The sequence below is a fragment of the Rosa chinensis genome, chromosome 5 (genome assembly GCF_002994745.2).
Source record: "Rosa chinensis cultivar Old Blush chromosome 5, RchiOBHm-V2, whole genome shotgun sequence".
Taxonomy (NCBI): Eukaryota; Viridiplantae; Streptophyta; class Magnoliopsida; order Rosales; family Rosaceae; genus Rosa; species Rosa chinensis.
This window is the reverse complement of record NC_037092.1, coordinates 43,071,063-43,091,433: the sequence shown is the minus strand read 5'-3', so window position 1 is coordinate 43,091,433 and position 20,371 is coordinate 43,071,063. Positions and strand designations below refer to the sequence as shown.

The window sequence follows — 20,371 nt, the reverse complement described above, 5'->3', positions numbered from 1 at the left end:
ATGAAAATGTCTAGCAGAGCTCATCTAGTGGCAGTAGGGATATTTGGGCTCATATTTGTAAGCCTTACAGGGCAGTGCTATGGGGCACTAGAGGTAGGGTTCTACGAGAGAAAGTGCCTTGCTGATGTTGAAAAAGTAGTAGCTGATGTAGTCAAGGCAAAGTACAAAATGGACCGAACAATTGCTGCTGCTCTCGTTCGCATGCAGTTCCACGATTGCTTTGTGAATGTAACTTTCTTAATTTCCATGTTTTTCTTCTTCTCTATGTTTCATTTTGTGTTCATCAAGCCCTAACGCTAATTATGTTAGCTTGATTGTTGGCTTATTGTCCGTTCACACCTACCCGATGCTTCACGTGCAAGGTGGGGTAAAAGCTAGCATCGTGAAGATGGTGTTAATTTGGTATACATTGTTGGAGCTAGCTAGCCTAGCTTAACACAACGTACTTAACACTAGCTTTTAGGGTTTACTTTGCCTAACAAGTTTAGATATATATCTACTAAGTTAGAAGAGAATTCAATGCCACAAAAATGATTCTATTTCCACATCATACTTAAGGGTAAAGCTATGGTATGTTAACATTTCTCATACATCAACTATTTTTACCCCTCTAAGAACTCTTATCACTTTGAGGACTAATATTACTATTTTCAGGACTCATATGGTAAACTAAGAAAATTTACCACTTTAAGGACTCATGTTACCACTTTGAGGACTAATATTACTATTTTGAGGACTCATGTGGTAACTAAGAAAATTTACCACTTTAAGGACTGATGTTACTACTTTGAGGACTAATATTACTATTTTGAGGACTCATTTTACCACTTTTAAGGCAATTGTATGCATGTCATACGTTAACACATTGTAAAATTTTCACATACTTAAACTGATAGAGGTAGTAAACTCGTAATTCTCTTTGATTAATACCTTGAGAAGTACTAAAAATGTTGAGAAGAAAAGGAGAAGAAATCTTATAATTTATCGTGAATTCATAGTTGTTTCTGTGTGGCTGCTGAGTGGGTACCAAGAATCACCGGAAGGGCACACCATCTCCGAGCTCCTTCACTTGTCAACCACAAATAAAGGTCAGAGAGTAGACCGGGGTTGCCGGCATACGACTCTCCGATGCCTAAGTCAAACACTTTGTAGGAAAGTTGATAAGATAGGAGTAGATAGAATGAAGGCTTACCTTGAATGAGGGGGGAAACACGTATATATAGTGTTAGGTTTAGGCATTGTCACCCTTCATTTTCCCATGTGGACTTAGATGTGGCTTATCAAAGTTTGGAATGTGAGACTAGTATATGTGTTGGGCTTTGGGCCTACCTTATAGAGTTAGGACCGGAAGAGGTTTGGGTGGCTCCGTTGACTGTATCCTTCCGGTATTTATGTTTAATATGCATATGGTATAAACAATAGTGTTTCTCTTTTAACCTGCAAGAGCTAATGCATGCTTATATGTTTTTGTTTAAAAGGGATGTGATGCGTCCATTCTACTAGATGGAAGCTCCAGTGAGAAAACAGCTCCTCCGAATCTCAGTGTACGGGGTTATGATGTCATTGATGCCGCAAAAGCTGCAGTCGAAGTTGTATGCCCAGGAAAGGTCTCCTGCTCGGATATCATTGTAATGGCTACCAGAGAAGCTGTATGCCTGGTAAGAAATATGATCTGTATTTCCTTTCTGGAGTATATTAAGTTCTTGGCTAATTCATGGTGGTGATACATGGATTATGTACTTAATGTCAGAGTGGAGGAGGGCGATACAGTGTTCAAACTGGGAGAAGAGATGGCTTTGTATCTCTTGCATCAAATGTTGATCTCCCAGCTCCATCAATTTCAGTGAATCAATCTGTTGCAGCATTTGCTAGAAAAGGACTCAATGCCATTGACATGGTTTATCTTCTTGGTACTAAACAATACATACTCATCAGCACCTCTTCTTCTTATTCTTCAAGTTTCAAATCTCAAATTTTCAATATTTTGTTCGCAAATGTTATCTTGTTGGACATATCTGACTTGTTATGTTGTCCAACATCAATTTGGTTACAGATTTAAGCATAATTACACCTTATCACTGCTCAATTGACAGTTTGACAATATGATCGACATGTCAGGCAATTTAATTTCCCACATATTTATGTGTACGTAGACCTATGGGATTTATATATGCATGCTTGTTCACGATGCAGGCGGTCACACCATTGGGGTGGCACATTGTTTTCTCTTCCAAGACCGTCTATACAATTTCCAAAACACTGGCGGACCTGACCGGAGCATGGATTCATCATTGCTGCAAAAGCTGAGATCTATCTGCCCTCAAAATTCAGCAGGCAGTAAAACTGCTGATCTTGACCAGAACGAGTACGTACCAAGTTCGTTCATTGTTGACAACTCATTCTACAAGCAAATACGAGCCAGGAGAGGAGTTCTTCAAATAGACCAAGAGCTAGCTTTCGACCCCATAACTCAGTCCACAGTGACAACAATTGCCAATAGTTTTGGCTTCTCCGCGAAATTTGGGCAGGCCATGGTTAAGTTGGGAGCAGTGGGAGTACTTACAGGCACGCAAGGGGAGATCAGGAAATCATGCAGAGCAGTTAACACTCCTTGATCCTTTGTCTTATATTAAAGAGACATATCTTTATTCTGTTGGTTTGTTTTATTCAATTTTCTGTTTGTCTTCATATTTCTCTTGTAATTTTTTTTCCTTCCATACTATTTTGGTTTCTAATTTTATACACGTACAATGACAATGTCACAACAAGAAAGGGCTAAAGTTAATGCCTCAATTACATTGATTTGGACACTGAGTTATAGCCGTGGATTAATTAAGACCACGTTTGGTTCGCGGAAAGTAAAACATTAGGAAAAGAAATTTGTTCCTTTATTTCATTTCTTGTGTTTGAGATGCAAAAGGAAATGATTTCCTTTTCTAAAGGAAGGGAAAATAAGGGGGAAAGTGGTTCATTCCAAACCCCAAAGAAATCACTTTTCTCTATTCTTTCTTTGCATTTATTACTCACAACATATTATTTTATTATATTATTTACAACATTTTTAACAACTTTCTTGATAACTTTTCTTACATTATCAAACATTGGAATATAAAGTTCTTAGAAAATTTCATTTCCCTTTCCATGGGAAAGACAAAAGAATTACTTTCCTTTCCGTGAACCAAACGAGGCCTAAATTCAAAGTTAATAACTTTAATTTGTTTTACCATAAAAAATTGAGGAAGAATGTCAAACAATATTCATATGTACACCCATTTATTCAGCAATATTATGACTTAACCTACCCTATGAGGTTAATCAACGGAGGAACATCTATAACATCAATGGTTTAAGCATATACTTCTACTATCTTCCATTTTAAGCTGTGTTGAACTGTTGATAAAGACAAAATAAGAAACATGAAGTAGTCACATTCCTGTATCAGTTTCAAGAAAGAGTACGACTGTAAAATTGCAACTACAACAAGAAAGACTTTGTAAATTTCACCTTGACTACGCAATAGAAAGGCCTGCAGCAATAGTATATTATAACCTTCTGTAGAATCGCTGTAAATCTGTATGTAATTAGGATTTTATTTAATTAGAATATCCTGTAATTATGGAAAGATTGTTTCCTATTAGAGTTAGACTACTCCTTTGTATTTGTATATATATCCCCATTGTGGGATGAATAGAATTATTAAATTAACCCTGAATTGAAGTGTTCTTTTCTACTTGGTATCAGAGCCTAGTTCAATCCTTTAAACTTGCGCTGCATCCTTTGAATCCTGAACCCTGAATCCCGAAGAATACCATAAACCGCTGCGTACCACCACCGTTGAAATCAAACCATCCTGAATTTCAAACCACCATCACCCTACCTTTTTTTCCAAAACATTCATATCCATCTTGAAACCCTTGAAAATCCAATCCTGTGAAAATCATGAATTTATCAATGATGCAATCAGAGAAACAGGCTATGGGGCATTCGGTAACTACATAATTTTCTGTTATGGCCCAACGCAAACAGGGTCCTCCTCCAGGCTTCTCAGGACCTTCTCCACACCGTCCTCTAGGTAAACCAAATCCATATGCAAACAAAAGGTGCATTATCTGTGGGGAATTAGGTCATAGCAAGGAGCGGTGCTATGAAGTGATTGGTTACCCTGATTGGTAGGACTTCACCAAGAAACCGTGAAAGAATCTGGGCAAGGCCGCTGTTGCTACTAAAGAGGAAGTTTACCTAGACAATGCCTCCTCTAATGTAGCGCAGTCAGGTATGAAGGGTAAGGTTACTTTTAATAGTACATGGATAATTGATACAGGTGCATCTGACCATATGACCAATGACCCAAGTCTTGTGAAAAACCTTAGACTTTCCCCTCAAGATGTTGTCTCTACTGCTGATGGTACTCCAACTCCGGTCACCGGAGAAGGTTCTATTGCTTTATCTAATACCTTAACCCTTGAATCTGTCTTAGTTGTTCCATCACTAGCTTATAATCTCCTGTCTGTTGGTCAAGTTATTTTAGCTCTTGCATGTATTGTGACCTTCTATCCGTCTTTCTGTGTGTTTCAGGACATTCTGACTCGACGGATTCTTGGTTATGGTGTTAGAAGGGGGAAATTATACTATATGGATCTGACAGAGACAGGAAAGAAACAGAAGCATCTTTTGGGACAAGCTAATCAGATCAACGGGGTAGAGAATGCGAAGGAAGCTGTATGGTTATGGCATCGCCGTTTAGGTCATCTATCCTTTCGTTATCTTAAGAAGCTGCAACCTCAATTGTTTTCAGTTGTTAGTGATTTGGATTTCCACTGTGACATCTGTGAACTGGCCAAGAGTCACCGTATTTCATATTCACCAAGTCTTAATAAAAGTCTTGTTCCTTTTATGAAGATTCACTCCGATGTCTGGGGTCCAGCGAAAATTCCTTCTCTTTCTGGAGCTCGGTATTTTGTAACATTTATTGATGATTGCACTCGCATGACATGGGTGTCATTACTGAAGAATAAGAGTGATGTATTTGGAATGTTTACCAAATTTCACAAAATGGTGGCAACTCAGTATCAACAATCCATCAGAGTGTTTCAGTCTGACAATGGTGGAGAGTTTGTGAATGGCCCTATGATTGAGTTTTGCCGGTTACATGGAATTCGTCATCAAACCTCCAATTCTTATACTCCTCAACAGAATGGTTTAGCAGAACGGAAGAACAGGCAGTTGATGGAAGTTGTTCATGCTTCCTTGTTTGGCATGAATGTACCTCGGTCCTATTGGGGCGAAGCAGTGAAATCAGTAGCATATCTTATCAACCGTACTCCTTCCCGGGTGATTGAGTTTCAGAATCCTCATCATAAGCTTCATACACTTTTGACCATCCCTTCTATGCCTAATTTGGAGCCCCGAGTGTTTGGGTGCACAACTTATGTTCATATTCCCAAGCCTCAACGTAGCAAGCTTGATCCCCGTGCCCGTAAGTGTATATTTGTTGGTTATGCTGACTTCCAGAAGGGTTATCGATGTTATGATCCTCTTACTGGCACTATACATATATCTCTTGATGTCTAATTCCGTGAATCAGAGCCATATTACTCAGGAGGAACTTCTCAGTCTTCCCTTCAGGGGGAGAGAGGTTATGAAGGGAATCCTTGTTCTATTATTTTTTTTGATGTCTTTGAAGACTTGGAAGATTTGGAGGAACGATTTGAAGGTAGAAATTCCGAAACAAGGAATGCGACTGCCGAACAGAGTGTTGTAAATTCCTAAACAGAAAATGCGACTGCCGAACGGAGTGTTGTGAATTCTGAAACAAGGAATGCGACTGCCTAACAGAGTGTTGTGAATTCCGAAAAAGAGAATGCAACTGCTGAAACTGCTGAACAGAGCGTTGTGAATTCCGAGACATAAGAGACGACTTTTCTGGATAATTTGAAACAAAATCAAGACGTATTTGAAGCTCACACACAAGATATTCCCCCTTCTGCCTCACCAACTGAAGATCCCAGTCAGAATGATCCACCTCAGGTACCCCTAAACTTTAATGAGTCTTCTGGGTTAGAAAGTATCTAACCTAGGAAATCACAAAGGGTTACCAAGGGAATTCCTAAGAAACAATATGAACCAGATATCAAAGCCAAAGCTAAATACCCTATAGCTAATTTTATGTCTAACCATAGGATTTCTGGGTTACATGCACTTGTTGTTGATCAATTATCTACTGTATCTATTCCTAGTAACGTGCAGGATGCATTGACGAATCCAAAATGGACCAAGGCGATGAATGAAGAATTGGAAGCTCTTCAGAAAAATGCAACATGGGAGGTAGTACCTATGCCAGTTGGAAAGAAGACTGTAGGATGTCGTTGGGTATTTACTGTGAAGCTTAATGCAGATGGAACTATTAATAGATACAAAGCGAGGTTGGTTGCCAAAGGATATACACAACGCTATGGGATTGATTATAAGGAGACTTTTGCACCTGTGGCAAAGATTAATACTATCCGGATTCTAATCTCACTTGCAGCAAACAAAGATTGGCCCTTGCACCAGTTTGATGTGAAGAATGCGTTTCTTAATGGGAATTTGGAGGAAGAAGTGTACATGGATATGCCCCCCCAAGTGTTAAGAATTACCCAAGTGATGTTGGCAAAGTGTGTAAATTGAAGAAGTCTTTATATGGCCTAAAGCAGTCTCCAAGAGCTTGGTTTGGAAGATTTTCAAAGTCCATGAAAGCCTTTGGATATAGACAGAGCAATTCTGACCATACCTTGTTCATCAAGCGCAAGAATTGTAAGATTACAGCTCTTATTGTGTATGTTGATGACATGATTGTTACAGGAGATGATCCGAAGGAGATAAATGAATTGCAAAAGTATTTGTCAAAGGAGTTTGAAATGAAGGATCTGGGACAACTAAAGTATTTTTTGGGTATTGAAGTTGCAAGGTCTAAGAAGGGAATTTCACTTTCACAGAGGAAATATGTTCTTGATTTACTTGCTGAAACGGGGATGCTGGACTGCCGACCCATCGAGACATCCATTGAGATGAATCACGGACTTGCTATCTATCCTGATCAAGTGCCAACTGATAAAGGGAGGTATCAATGTCTTGTAGGAAGGTTGATTTATCTTTCACATACTAGACCTGATATTGCTTATGCTGTGAGTGTTGTTAGTCAATTTATGCATTGTCCTAGTGAAGAGCATATGGATGCAGTCTTTCGTATTTTGAGGTACTTGAAGAGGGCGCCAGGTAAAGGGTTACTGTTTCAAAAAAAGATGAATTGGAAGTTATTGGGTACACAGATGCAGATTGGGCTGGTGATAAAACGGACAGACGTTCTACATCTGGGTACTTCACTTTTGTTGGAGGGAACCTTGTCACTTGGTATAGCAAAAAGCAAAAAGTCGTTGCCAGATCAAGTGCAGAAGATGAGTTCCGAGGTATGGCACATGGAGTATGTGAAATATTGTGGATTCGTAATGTCTTGAAGGACCTGGGTTACAAGCTTAAAAAGCCTATGGATTTGCATTGTGATAATACAGCTGCCATTGAGATTGCACATAATCCAGTTCAGCATGATAGAACAAAGCATGTGGAGGTTGACCGTCATTTTATTAAAGAAAATCTTGACAGAAAGGTTATTCGCTTTCCATTTGTAAACTCAGAGGAGCAATTAGCTGATGTTCTTACTAAAGGAGTGTCCAGGAAGGTATTTGACAGCTCGGTTGACAAGTTGGGCATGATAGGCATCTATGCACCAACTTGAGGGGGAGTGTAGAATCGCTGTAAATCTGTATGTAATTAGGATTTTATTTAATTAGAATATCCTGTAATTATGGAAAGATTGTTTCCTATTAGAGTTAGACTACTCCTTTGTATTTGTATATATATCCCCATTGTGGGATGAATAGAATTATTGAATTAACCCTGAATTGAAGTATTCTTTTCTACTCCTTCACTCTATAAATAGCACCTCATCTGACTACTCAACATTGTAGCAATAGCACATCAGATTAGTTTCAACAAACCAATCAAGTTCCAACCATGGCCTCTACACTCAAATTCATCTCACTACTAATTTCTACATTCGCCATAATTCAAATGGCATTGGCTGACCCGGATATTATTTCGGATTTCATTACACCTACTCCAAATGCAACAGTAAATGCAAACTACTTCACATTCACCGGCATGCGTGTTCTTGTCAGGGCCGGTCCTGAGAATTCAGAGACCTAGTGCGAAAATTTGACAGAGGCCTTATGTTCATTGCATAATGATTTTTATTTTTATTTTTAAAATGGGTACAATAAAAAAATGTTATGACAAGATCATTCAATAATATAAAAATTATTCTCAAACAACTAATCAAAATAACTAAGAAAGTTTCAAATAATGTTAAACGAGACTATAACTCCTAATTCATTCATGACGATAACAAACTTAGTATTAAGGGTAAGGCACAGCTTTGAATTTGTGTTGGCTTTAGTTTTATTTCTTTGCACATGTCTCTTTTATAAGGTTAATAAAAACCTAGTAACAAAAGGAAAAAAAAATCTAATTTGCTGACTTACCAAAAAAAAAATCTACTAAAAAATGGAAAAAGAATATCCTAAACCCTAAAGGAATGTGACATGTAAAAAAAGACAAAGAAAAAGAGAGAAGAAAAAGAAAATCAGGGACACGGAGAGTGAAAGAAAAAAGAAGAAAAAAGAAAAAAGGAAGATTAAAAAAGAATAAGAGAAAAGAAAAAAAATCAGGGACACAGAAGGTTAAAAAAAAAAAAAGAAAAGAACAAGGAAGAGAAAAAAAGATTAAAAATAGAAGTCTGGGATTCGAACCCGTGACAAGGATATAAAAACTTGCGTGCATATTTGCCAGCCTAGCAACTGGACTACACAAGCTTCTGTGCATGGATGGGGGACTAAATTAATTATATTCATTTATACCTATATATACGTGAAACTCAAAGTCGGAGACCTCCAATTTTCGGAGGCCTTGTGCGGCGGCACTACCTGCACACCCTCAGGCCCGCCCCTAGTTCTTGTTGGAGGAACCCCTCCCACAACCTTCACCGTATTGAAGGCAACCTTGGCAGAGTTCCCTGCTCTTTTCGGGCAGAGTGTTTCCCATCTGGCACAGTTAACCCACTACACACTCATCCTCGCTCTGCTGAGCTCCTCTTCCTCGTTGATGGCACCCTTGAAGTGGGCTTTGTTAATGATAGGCTATTTCTATCCACCTAAATAGAAGCACAAAAATTCCTATAACTTAACCCTACAAGAATGTCGAAAATAGTATAGGTAAGTAGGGATCGTTCCCGCAAGAGATTGTGGTCGAATCACTAATCTAAAGACTCAAAACAAAATAAACCTAAACTGTCCAGTTATAAAGATCTGACTGGCAGATGACTCTAAACTATTCTAAATGTCACGAAAATTTACAGACAGACTCTAGACATCACTATGCCAAAAAGTTAATCAAACAACACACATCAGACGATAGAAGCCTAATTTTCTGTCATCTGAGTTTTTTAGACAACATAAAAATCTAACTCTGTTGTCTGAATACGCACTGAAACACACTTTTTTCATTTTGAATAAAAGGGAGGCATTCAGACAACATATTAACATTCTTAGCTCAAGATAGAAATATACCTATAATTTTCATTCATCTAAGCCTAAAAGGTAGTCATATTCAGACAACAGAAATTATCTGAATATAGATGGTTGAAATTTTGGAATTCTCCCTCCATGTTCTTTTGACCATTTCCTTCTCAAAATGGTTAAACCCTAGCTGAGTCAAAACAAGGGTAACATTCAGATCACAGATTTAAGAAAATTGTGTTGTCTAAATGTATTGGAGTCAATTTTTATCTTTTCTTTTACCTTTGAAATCCCTCAGTCCTTAAGCCCGATACTTTATTCATTCCGTCTAAAACTTTCAAGTCTCGAGCAGTTCACCCTTTCTCCATCACTCTTTCGCTCTCTACCTGTTTCTTTCCCTCACCAGATCTATAAACGAGGAACTAGTGTAGCATTTGGATACTCAAATCCAAAATCCCCAACTACATTTTATTTCTCTCTACTCTCTAGGTCACCCGTTCGTCCAACCCTAGAATCGTAGAAACTAGAGCAGTTGCAGCAGCTATGGACCCAAAGGTCGTGAAATCGGACCTGGTCCTCATCCTCGACTACGGCTCCCAATACACCCACCTCATCACTTGCCGCATCTGATCCCTTTCTGTCTTCTACCTCACCATCTCCGGCACCAGCCCCCTCAATTCCATCACCGACCTCAAATCCAGCGTCGTCATCCTCTCTGTGGGCCCCATTCCATCCACAGCAACGACTCCCTCAGCTTTCCACCCGGGTTCGCTGAGTGGGTCGAGGCCCACAGCGTCTTCGTCCTCAGAATCTGCTACGGGCTGCAATTGATTGTGCAGCCGCTTGGCAGGGTGGTTAGGGTTGGGGAGAAGCATGAGTATGGCAAGATGGAGATGAGGTCTTTATGGTTATTGTTGGCTGAACCAATGTCTAAACCACTTTCCCATTACCTCAGGAGTCTAAACGACTCTCTGTTGGCTTCAGAGTTCTTCACTTTCCTAATGAGTCTCTAAATTTTCACTTTCCCAATTCATAAAGCCTAGTTCTTTGAGCACCCCTTAATTGATTTCTTGTAAAAATGAGGTCTTCCACTCGGTTGGACTCTGCTCTGTTCCAACTCACACCCACTCGGACTAGGTAAATCCTTTGCTTTTCTCAAATGGGTGACATTGCTTATTGTTTGTTGATGAAGATTGGATTTGGGTTTTTTTTCTTGGGTTATGACCTTATGAGCAATGTCTTGGTGGCACTAGATTCTGCCTTTTGTTTTGAGAAATGAACATCTGCTTTGGAAATTTACAGCATTGCTTTGTTGGTCTACAGATAACAGTTGATGGAGAAGTTATTAGAGACTCGAATACGATCCTCAGGTATTGTCTCTATGCTATGCCTACTCCTTTGTTGTTATTTTTTGTATGGATACTATTGTCTCTATGCTATTTCTGCTCCTTGTGCATAAAGGAAGATTCTTATGTGGTGTTTTTTCTTAATGTAATGCATTTGGTTAGGGTTGGTTCACAATTGGTCTATCATAGGCTTCCGTGGAGAGAGCCGGATGCGCCATACTTGCTGGAGGTTCTGTATGAGGATGATGATATGGTAAATGTCTTAAACCAGTTACAGTTTGTTTCTTCATGGTTAAGATAATGTGAAGCAACTTGTGTGATAACAGTTGTAATTGAAAGCACGGAATTTTTGCACCGTAAGAGATTCAGGTGACTGTTATCATTGTGTTTGGTATTGTTTAATAAATGTATTCATGCAAAAATGTCTTTGTTTGACTGAATGCTTCAAATATGTATATATCTCAATGTATTATAGTTGATTCTGGAGAATATCCGAGAACATAACTAAATAGAATTTGATGAAATCTTGCCACTTTGCCATCTGAGCATTGCCTTTGTGCTAAAGGGATGAGGTGGGTTGGTGTAAGGTTGGTCCTCAGTTCAGTTTTATCTCAGCATATCAGATTACTATTTCAAATTGATCTGGTTCCTAAGAGCCAACAACATAAAGGTTCTTGAGATGACTTTTCTTTTCAAAAAGTATATTGGCAACCAAATAAAGCATCATGTGGTTTCTTAGTGATAGAATATATTCAGTATTGTTTGTTTTCATCCATTTTGATGGTGACTGTGCTTGACATATCATTGCTAATATGTGTTCAGCTTGCTTTGAATAAGCCAGGCGGGCTACAAGTTTTACCTGGAGGTCTTTTCCAGCAACATATAGTTCTAACACAGCTCCTATGGCGGCAAACTCAGAAGATCCATCACTTAGCATGCCAAAAATCACATCTTGTTCATGTTCATCGCCTAGGAAGGGGCACTTCAGGTACCACATAATTTCAAAGCTGTCCAAAACAATGTTATCCCTTACTATTTTCTTTTTTTCTTTTCAAATCAATATGCTTAGCCTTTTTAGGCATGGCTCTGTGCATGAGATAAATTTGAATACATACTCTATCTAGCTATTTGAATCAATGTTTTAAAACGCTGAGGCGTAGGCCGAGGCGTTTTCGGGAGAGCCTCAAGAAGGCGTTCGCCTTGAGGAGTAAGGCGTAAGCCTTACGTATAAATGAGATATATTTATGTAATTATTACTCTTATATATACCACATTAAGAGTAACCAAAAAAACATTATTTATTGTCATTCACTCATGATCTTTCTTTGTTATCCCACTAGTAGAACTCATTGTTACCTGCATTATAAATATATAGCTATTAAGACTGTAGGATTTGAATGTGATATAGATCCTAATTTAGGATTGAAAACTGATCACAAGCCTAACACAAGATTGAAAACTGATATATGTCTGAACTAAACACTCCTGCAATCCTATCAGACAAGCAGCCAAACAGACAAGCATTGTAGAGGATAACTAGACAAAGGAATCAGTCTTAACCAAGTCACATGTCAAGACTGCAGCTTAATTTGCTGCACCCAGCTCACAAGCGTGATTGTGATACAAGCCATACAAAAATAAACCTTCACTACATAATGCCCTCATGATCTCTCAGGATTTGTACTAGAGTTTCAATCACCATACACCTATATAGCCTAGCTTCAAACCGGGGTATCAATACCATTGTAAAGATGAACACTTCAGTTGCGAATGAATATACAAAGTTTTCCATATATCAAAGTCTTATTCTTTCTATATTTCCATATGAATTCTAACTTTTCTATCAATAGCATCCTACCAATTACATCGAATGTAAAATTGCTAAAACACAAAATCATTGCAAACTGCCAGGAATAAAAAAAATTGATTATATTCTGGGCAGCATATCAATTAAACAAACTAGTTTAAGCCTATTAAGTATATAGATCAATCAAAGGTTCAGCTCCAAGCCTCCATCAAATCAGTACCTAACTAGTTGAATCATTTAATCAAAGTTTTATAATTTTATGATTCCAATCAAACAAAATCTGGGCAGCATATTCAAAGTTTCATAATCCTATTCAAAGTTTGATAATGAGATTCAAAATTTCATAATCCAATCACTCATTCAAATATGAAGACTCTCAAATGAAATATGGGCAGCAAATTTGAAGACTATCAAACAAAATCTGGGCAAGGAGTCAATGATATAGAACTTCTGAATCAATTTCTTTTGCTGCAATCTGTAAAATAATGAAAATCAAAAACCAAAACATTCGTCTATGCCCAATTTGATTGAATTAAGCAATAGAAATACTCAGTTATAACAATCAACAATCACATATTCACAAAGCCTTTGAAAAGCAGAGCCTAAGCCTTAAATCACTCATTCAAAGTGCGAAAATCAAATTCAGATCATACCTTCAAATGTTTTGCTGCCAATCGAACTCCCATTATCTAAATCTCTTGCTCGGTTGCTCCAAGTCTCCAACTCGAATTCCAAGTGAGAAAAGAATCTCCTTTAAAGCCAAATTCTTGAGAAAACTAATGCGTTCTAAGAGATTTTTATCATTCTTCTGGGTTAGGTTCGAATTTACTGTGTTTTGGAAGTGCGAAGGCTGAAATCAGTTCTGGAACTCTGTTCTGCTATTTCTCGCGACCTAGACAATGCTTAAAACACAAAGCCTAAATCGACGTCTTTGGGTTTTGAAAAAAAAAAAAATTTCGCTGCGCCTTGGTCGACGCCTTTGAAGCCTCATCGCCTTACCAGTTACCACCGAAACTCACTCAATTTAAGGGCTGATTTATGTCTTTTAAGCCTCAGGCGAGCCTTTTAATTCATTGATTTTGAATCAAGGTTACAACCTATGATTATCAAGAACTTCTGAAATCTTCATAATTAGAGATTTTATGTGCATTGCAACGTAGGGAATAAAAACACATGATTGTTTTATCATTTTGGGTCTCAAAGTTTCATTGTAGTTATTGATATACATGGTATGTCAGTTGGTTTTTTTTTTTTTTTTGTTGCAGATATACATTCGGTGCCAAGTTGTACCGTGTAAAATGAATAGTTTAGTGATATTTACTACATCTCTCATAGAGACATCTAAGAACCACAAAGATCCTTTTATTCAAATACGATCCTCAGTTTCCAGTTTTACTAGTCTAGATAACCTTTCCATTGTTATTTACCGATAATAATCGCTATACTTCTTGATTGTAACTGGTGTAAAATTGTTCTAGGAATACTGCTAGGTGCAAAGATAAATCATGCCAAAAAGCAACTTGCAGCATATTTTGCTGATGGGACATCCCATATTGGAGATGACAGGTTAAAGCAATGACATGTTCAATCTCTATTTGCTTTTAGTATTTTTATTTTTTATTTTTATTATATGGTTGACAATCATGATGAGATGATATTGGATTGTCTTCGTGGTGTTATTCTATTCCCTTTATTTTCAATGACTAACAAGGAAAATCGACAATGCAGTGACACCAACATGAAGCTTCTTTGATCAATAAGGAAGATCTCAAAGATATACCGGGCCCTAGGGACTGGGATACTTTGTGAGGAGGAGGTAATACTATCTCATGAGACTCTGAAGTTTGTGTGTGACTATGTCTTCATGTGCAATCTTAATGTTGGTATCTCAGAGACCATTTCTGTCCCATGTTTCTATAGCTTCTTTGATCTAGAAAGTTGCATACTTGGTTTTTAGGCTGTGGTCTTCAAGTAGGACTCAACTGGGAAAAGTTCATCTATGAACCTCATTGTGCAGCGGAAAATGGAACCAAAATTTTGGCAATGTCTAGTCATTTAACCCTAGTTTGGTCAAAGTGCCTTTCTATAGCACACATTTTTCATGAAAAAAGTCATTTTTATGTTTTGCTGAGAACATTTGCTTGGAGGCTAAAAAAAATGTTATAATGGTGTGGGAACCAATGAATTAAAAAACGCGCCTTGAGGCGCGCCTGAGGCCTAAAAAGCGAAAATGTGCACCTAAATTGAGTCAGCTTCGATGAGAAGGCGACGAGGCTCCTGAGGCGGCGATCAAGGCGCCAAAGGCGTAAAAAGCGACGCCTGAGGCGTCGTAGGCGTACGCCCAGGGTTTTTTTTTTTTTTTGGGGTCGTTTCTGAAACTACGTCATTTTGGTTTCTGAGGTTTAAAGAGATAGGTCGCGACATTGAGCAGCCTTAATCATTCTCCTCCCCTTCTCAGCTTTTGCACTCTCCTTGGTTTCTGATGCAAAACTCATAGAAACCCATTATCTTTCTCAATGATTTGGCTGTAAAGGAGACCAAGGAGTTCGAGTTGCAGACTTGGAGTTCGATAATTGGAGTTTGATTTGCAGCCTTCGAGTTCGATTGGCAGAGTTGGAGTTCGATTTGTAGACTTGGAGTTCGATTTGCAGGCTTGGAGTTCGATTTGTAGACTTGAAGAGGAACAATAAGAACAACAACAACACCCACATCAACTGTAGCAAATCAAATCGTCTAGGTAAATTCTTTTTCAAAACTCTGTTTGATTTTGAATTATGGGTCATTGAGATAAACTCTGTTTTGTAGATGATCAATTCTGGGTTTTCATTTCATATTGTCTTTTCGGTTATTTTTGTGACGATTATCTTTTTGCATTTGTCCCAGTTTGTTTTATGTTGTTCTGGGAATTGTTTTGGGTGTTAGTTATCACCTGGGTGTGAATCAGAAGAAAATTTCCTTTCGTCTCTAAATTAAAGGCGATCAAGTTTCAGTTCTCTTATCTAGGTTTTCATTTTCTTGCTTTTCATTCTGTTTGTTGATTTAGAGTCACTGATTTTTGATTGGTTAGGATTGTTCTAGGTTTGAATTCAAGGCTCTGTCCCTTCGATTTGCAGACTTGGAGTTCGAACTGCAGACTTGAAGATGTGCTTGTAGAGACACTACTAGCATTTTAAGGTAAGATATCTTGAACGAGAGTTAAAGATTGTTGATTGTTAGTTTGTTACAACTATTAAGATTGTTGCTTTGTATCATTGACTTCTATCTGAAGTTCTGAACCATTAAGATTGTTGCTTTGTATCACTGACTGAATGCATATATGTTGGTGAATGACAATTAGTAATGTTCTTTTGGTTGAATCATAATGTGGTATGTATAAGAGTAGAAATTACATGAATATAGGTGATAATTACGTAAGGCTTACGTCTTATGCGCCTTATGCGCCTTATGCCTCAAGGCTGCAAGGCTCTCCCGAAAACGCCTCGGGTACGCCTTCAGCGTTTTAAAACATTGATGGGAACCAATCCCATGTGAGCACTGACGTTGGTATAGTGGTATTTTGAGCTATGAACAAGAGTGTTGTTTTAGCTGATATACAATAAAGGCAATCTGTGTTGTGTAATGTATAGTGGTATTTTGATGCACTTTTGTTAATTGGTCAATGAGGTTAGATTCTAATATAAGTGAGCTTTCGGTTTTCCTTGGCTTTCACTACTGCAGGTTCTACAAGGTCGTAGGAAATAAGATTTTGATTTGATTTCAGGTTCGCTCAGGTCACACCTTTGTTTTTCAATTGATCTTTCTTATGACCGCAATCATGTTATAATTAAGATGCATTTGTTTGTATGAGATATAAGTATAACTTCCTACTCGTAAGTAAAAGTGAACGAGATAGTCTGTTGTTTTGGATTACTGCACATGAACTATTGTCCTTTATTATTACAAGGTTAAAAAGAGACTCAAGATACTTTAGACTGTAGAGTGAAGTTCAAACGCTATGACTAGGTCCATCCATTGTTCTTAAGTTGAAGAGAAATTAATGTTTAACTATGGTAGCTTTATACAAGCAGTTATAGGCTTTATTATTTATGGAAACTTGATTCATTATTGACTTTCTCTTTGATTGTCCAGACCAGCTTTGCGATGGAATGATTTTTAATCACAAGCTGCCTGGATGTGTTGATTGCTCGGTAGATTTCTCAACTTCTAGTCTTCCATGCTATTACTCTTGTCTATTTTAATAGAGAAGGCAATGATAATGCTGAAATTTTGAAATGCTTGCAATTATTTACTTGGTGGGAATAATATTTGCTTATATTTTGACCTGTAATGGAGATGTTCATGCTCTCTCTCTCTCTCTCTCTCTTTCTCTCTCTCTCTCACCCCTGAACTAGAGGATGAGTTCTTTATACAATAGCTGCTGCAATGTTTGGTTTTCATTCAAAAACGCATCAAACATGCCCATGTTGTTCTTTTGACGATATCATTAGGCTGATAATTGTTTGGGTTTTGCTTTATACCTTGCGGTTTCAGCACATGCAGTGAAAAATTCTATGCAAACTCTGAAGGCAAGTGATTGGCATCTTGAAGGAGCTAGGAGCATTTCATATATTCTACAGCCAAGCCATGGCAGGAGAAGAAAAAACAAACGTTCAAGCTCTAGAGTACATTGCAAATTATTTTGCTATTCAGCTTCAATAGTACTACTTAGGTCTCATGGAACAATTAATGACTATTGTAGATGTATTTTAATGACTGTAATGACAATGGATTTCCAGAATGAATGAGAACATCAATGAATGGCAAGAGCAAACTTATATGTGTCGTCTGAAATGCAATGCAACAACAAACTTGAAGAACAATATGTTGTTGGAACAACTGAAAAACAATAGAATAGAACCATAAATAACTATCCTCTTATATTGATTAAAACAACAGATAATTGTCGCCCAAAGGTACGTAGAACCACAAATAACTATCCTCCTATATCAGTTAAGATAACAGATAGTTGTCACTTAAAGATACATAGAACCACATATAACTATTCTCTTTTACCGGTTAAGACAACAGAAAAATGTAATCTTAACTAAAAAACCACGACAAATATCTATTATATTTAATGGACATAGACAACAGAATAGTTGAGTTATTTATAGTTTTATACACATTCAGACAACATAAAAACGAATCATAAATGTAGCTACAACAACAAATAACTGATGTTTCTTATCTTTTCATACTGCAGTTATATATAATTGAAACATTCTTAAGACCACAATTATATGTAGTTTATAACCATTACAGACAACAAATAAGTTCTCAGCACTTAACACTTCAGTTCATTCACACCACATAAATATCATGAATACTGTCTTTGAAATAGCTATTAAACAATAGAAGATAAAGATTGCTGATGTCTGTTTGTATATAAGGTAACACATTTCTGTCGTCTGAAATCTTCATAACACACACTTGTACATGTGAGGAATCAATCAGACAACAGAAGACCAAAAACATGTATGTCGTCTGAGTGCAATCAGACGACAGAGTTTCTATGTCGTCTGATTGCACAAGAGACGGCAGCGCCTCAGACGACAGAAAATCATGCAATCAGATGACAGAGATGATCTGTCGTCTGATTAACTTTTTGGCATAGTGCATGATAAACTAACTACTGACAAAGTTTGATAATTTTTGAAGGTGTTTTGGTTGACGAACTAATTAAATAAAAACGAAACACTAAATGACTCCGAAAATAAAAAGACTTGATTCAGGGTTTTGAAAATCAAAGATAAAACAAGTTAGAGTAATTGCAACCACCACCAATCAATCAAGTAAACTAATCATGTTCAACCTAATTTCATTTACCTATGGATGAAGATGCTCAAGTTAACCCAACGCCTGAATTAACCAATTGTTTTTCCTTACTTGTATGCTAGGTGAGAAATGCTCTACACCTAACCTATTTTCTAAAATGCAACCTAGGTTGACGCAACTCTAGATTTAACACAAAGAAATCATTACGCAATAGAAAAACGAGACATCACAAGGCATCTTGAGTACGATGCGTCTCAATTAACCTAGAAACCTAATCACTTGCCTTATAGACAATTTACTACTCTAGAACTCTCAACGGAACCCTCGAAACAAGGCACATGCAATGATCATTCTTAGCAATAGAATCCTAAATATGCAATCTAAGTTGCGCACCAAAGAAAACATGCAAAGGAATCATCAATGTGAAGATAGAAATTAGGTTCTCATCCAATAGATAAACAAAACTAATTGAAAGTCATAACAAGTTTAAAATCATGATTTGGGGCTTCAAGCAGCCCCTAACTAATAAAAACTAGTTAAACATAGAAGAAAACAAAACAAAGAAGCGGAGGAAGAGAGAAGAAAGGAGAGAAGAGAAGAAGAGCTGCTGCAGATTGATCCCCTTTTATATGCTTAGAGGTTGCCTTCACCTTTCTTGTTGTGTAGGAAATCCAAAACCTAAAAGAATTAGGGTTCACGTGCTTAGGTGGAGTTTTCCTATTGGCTCTTGAACTTGATGACTTATTCCAACCATTCACATCATGCCAATTATCCATCATAAGTCGGAATATGAAGCAGAAACTCGTCCATGGGCTTCTCAGTGTGATTTGGGCCTCGAAACATAAATTCCCGTCCAACCTCAGATTCACGCGCAGCCTAACCTTCTTGTACTAAATCAGTCATAACTTCTTCTAGAAAAATGATATTGACAAGCCGTAAAAAGATCTGGAAACTAGACATCAGAATGGAAACATAAAGATCATCCTCTGGATCATTGTGAGCTGGTCTCCGTGATCTGTCGAAGTTGATTGATCTGCACAGGTAGATTTGCCTATTTTGCACTTCAATCCCTCTTTTACTTCTTTTCTCCTTCTTTGCTCAAAATACCTATAAAACAAGTAAACAGCGTAAATAACTAGAAAATATACTAAACTAACAAAGAAAGTATAGAGATTAACGCTATTAACATGGCATATTTATGCTCTTATCAGTTGACACAAAGAACAACCTCTTTACTCAAACTATTCAAGCCAGTGACCTGTTTGTGTTTTCCAAGGGACTTGTGCACTACCAGTACAATGCTGATGTACAAAACCCGGCTCTAGCCATTTCAGCCTTTGGAAGCGCAAGTGCTGGAACTGTATCAGTTCCTCCCACTTTGTTCACCACTAATATTGATGATAATGTCCTTGCTCTGTCATTGAAGACTGATGTAGCCACCGTTCAAAAACTCAAAGCTGGACTTGCTCTGAAGCCATAAAGATAGAATCACAAAATTGATTCTTCATTGTTTTGTTGTTTTTGATGTTGCTTTGAATAATTAGGCATTATCTGTCGATTTTTGAAAGGGTAAGCCACCTACCTGCATTCCATTGTTTGTATTCATTTATTGTCAATAATAAACAAACAGATTCCTCTAACTGTGGTTATCGATCAGATAAAAAGTCTCAATATAATTTCAACTGTTGAGCTCGATCAATTTTCATGTTTAGACATTCATTTGGATTTTGTAATATCATTACAACCAATGAACCAAGGAGTCCATACAAGCTCAGTACGAGAGAACTCAAAGAACA

At 37.5% G+C, this 20,371-nt stretch overlaps 2 protein-coding genes across 2 annotated transcripts; both read left to right on the top strand.

Moving 5' to 3' along the window:
• Nucleotides 1-2,615, top strand: LOC112201872 (peroxidase 60). The gene is made up of 4 exons (XM_024342797.2): nucleotides 1-228; nucleotides 1,479-1,658; nucleotides 1,751-1,910; nucleotides 2,194-2,615. The coding sequence occupies exons 1-4, from the start codon at nucleotides 1-3 to the stop codon at nucleotides 2,613-2,615; spliced, it is 990 nt and encodes a 329-aa protein (XP_024198565.1).
• An 8,268-nt stretch (nucleotides 2,616-10,883) lies between these two features.
• Nucleotides 10,884-20,055, top strand: LOC112203884 (germin-like protein 8-11). Its single transcript, XM_024344789.1, has 3 exons — nucleotides 10,884-10,978; nucleotides 11,117-11,207; nucleotides 19,852-20,055. The coding sequence occupies exons 1-3, from the start codon at nucleotides 10,884-10,886 to the stop codon at nucleotides 20,053-20,055; spliced, it is 390 nt and encodes a 129-aa protein (XP_024200557.1).
• The last annotated feature ends 316 nt before the right edge of the window (nucleotides 20,056-20,371 follow it).

What these genes read in the sequence shown, in the direction of transcription:
- LOC112201872 (XM_024342797.2), top strand. Translation starts at nt 1, where the DNA reads ATGAAAATGTCTAGCAGAGCTCATCTAGTGGCAGTAGGGATATTTGGG. An exon ending in TCCACGATTGCTTTGTGAAT is followed by an intron (nt 229 to 1,478) that starts GTAACTTTCTTA and finishes TTTGTTTAAAAG; the next exon opens with GGATGTGATGCGTCCATTCT. An exon ending in TGACATGGTTTATCTTCTTG is followed by an intron (nt 1,911 to 2,193) that starts GTACTAAACAAT and finishes TTCACGATGCAG; the next exon opens with GCGGTCACACCATTGGGGTG.
- LOC112203884 (XM_024344789.1), top strand. Translation starts at nt 10,884, where the DNA reads ATGAACATCTGCTTTGGAAATTTACAGCATTGCTTTGTTGGTCTACAG. An exon ending in GACTCGAATACGATCCTCAG is followed by an intron (nt 10,979 to 11,116) that starts GTATTGTCTCTA and finishes GCATTTGGTTAG; the next exon opens with GGTTGGTTCACAATTGGTCT. An exon ending in TGTATGAGGATGATGATATG is followed by an intron (nt 11,208 to 19,851) that starts GTAAATGTCTTA and finishes GTGTTTTCCAAG; the next exon opens with GGACTTGTGCACTACCAGTA.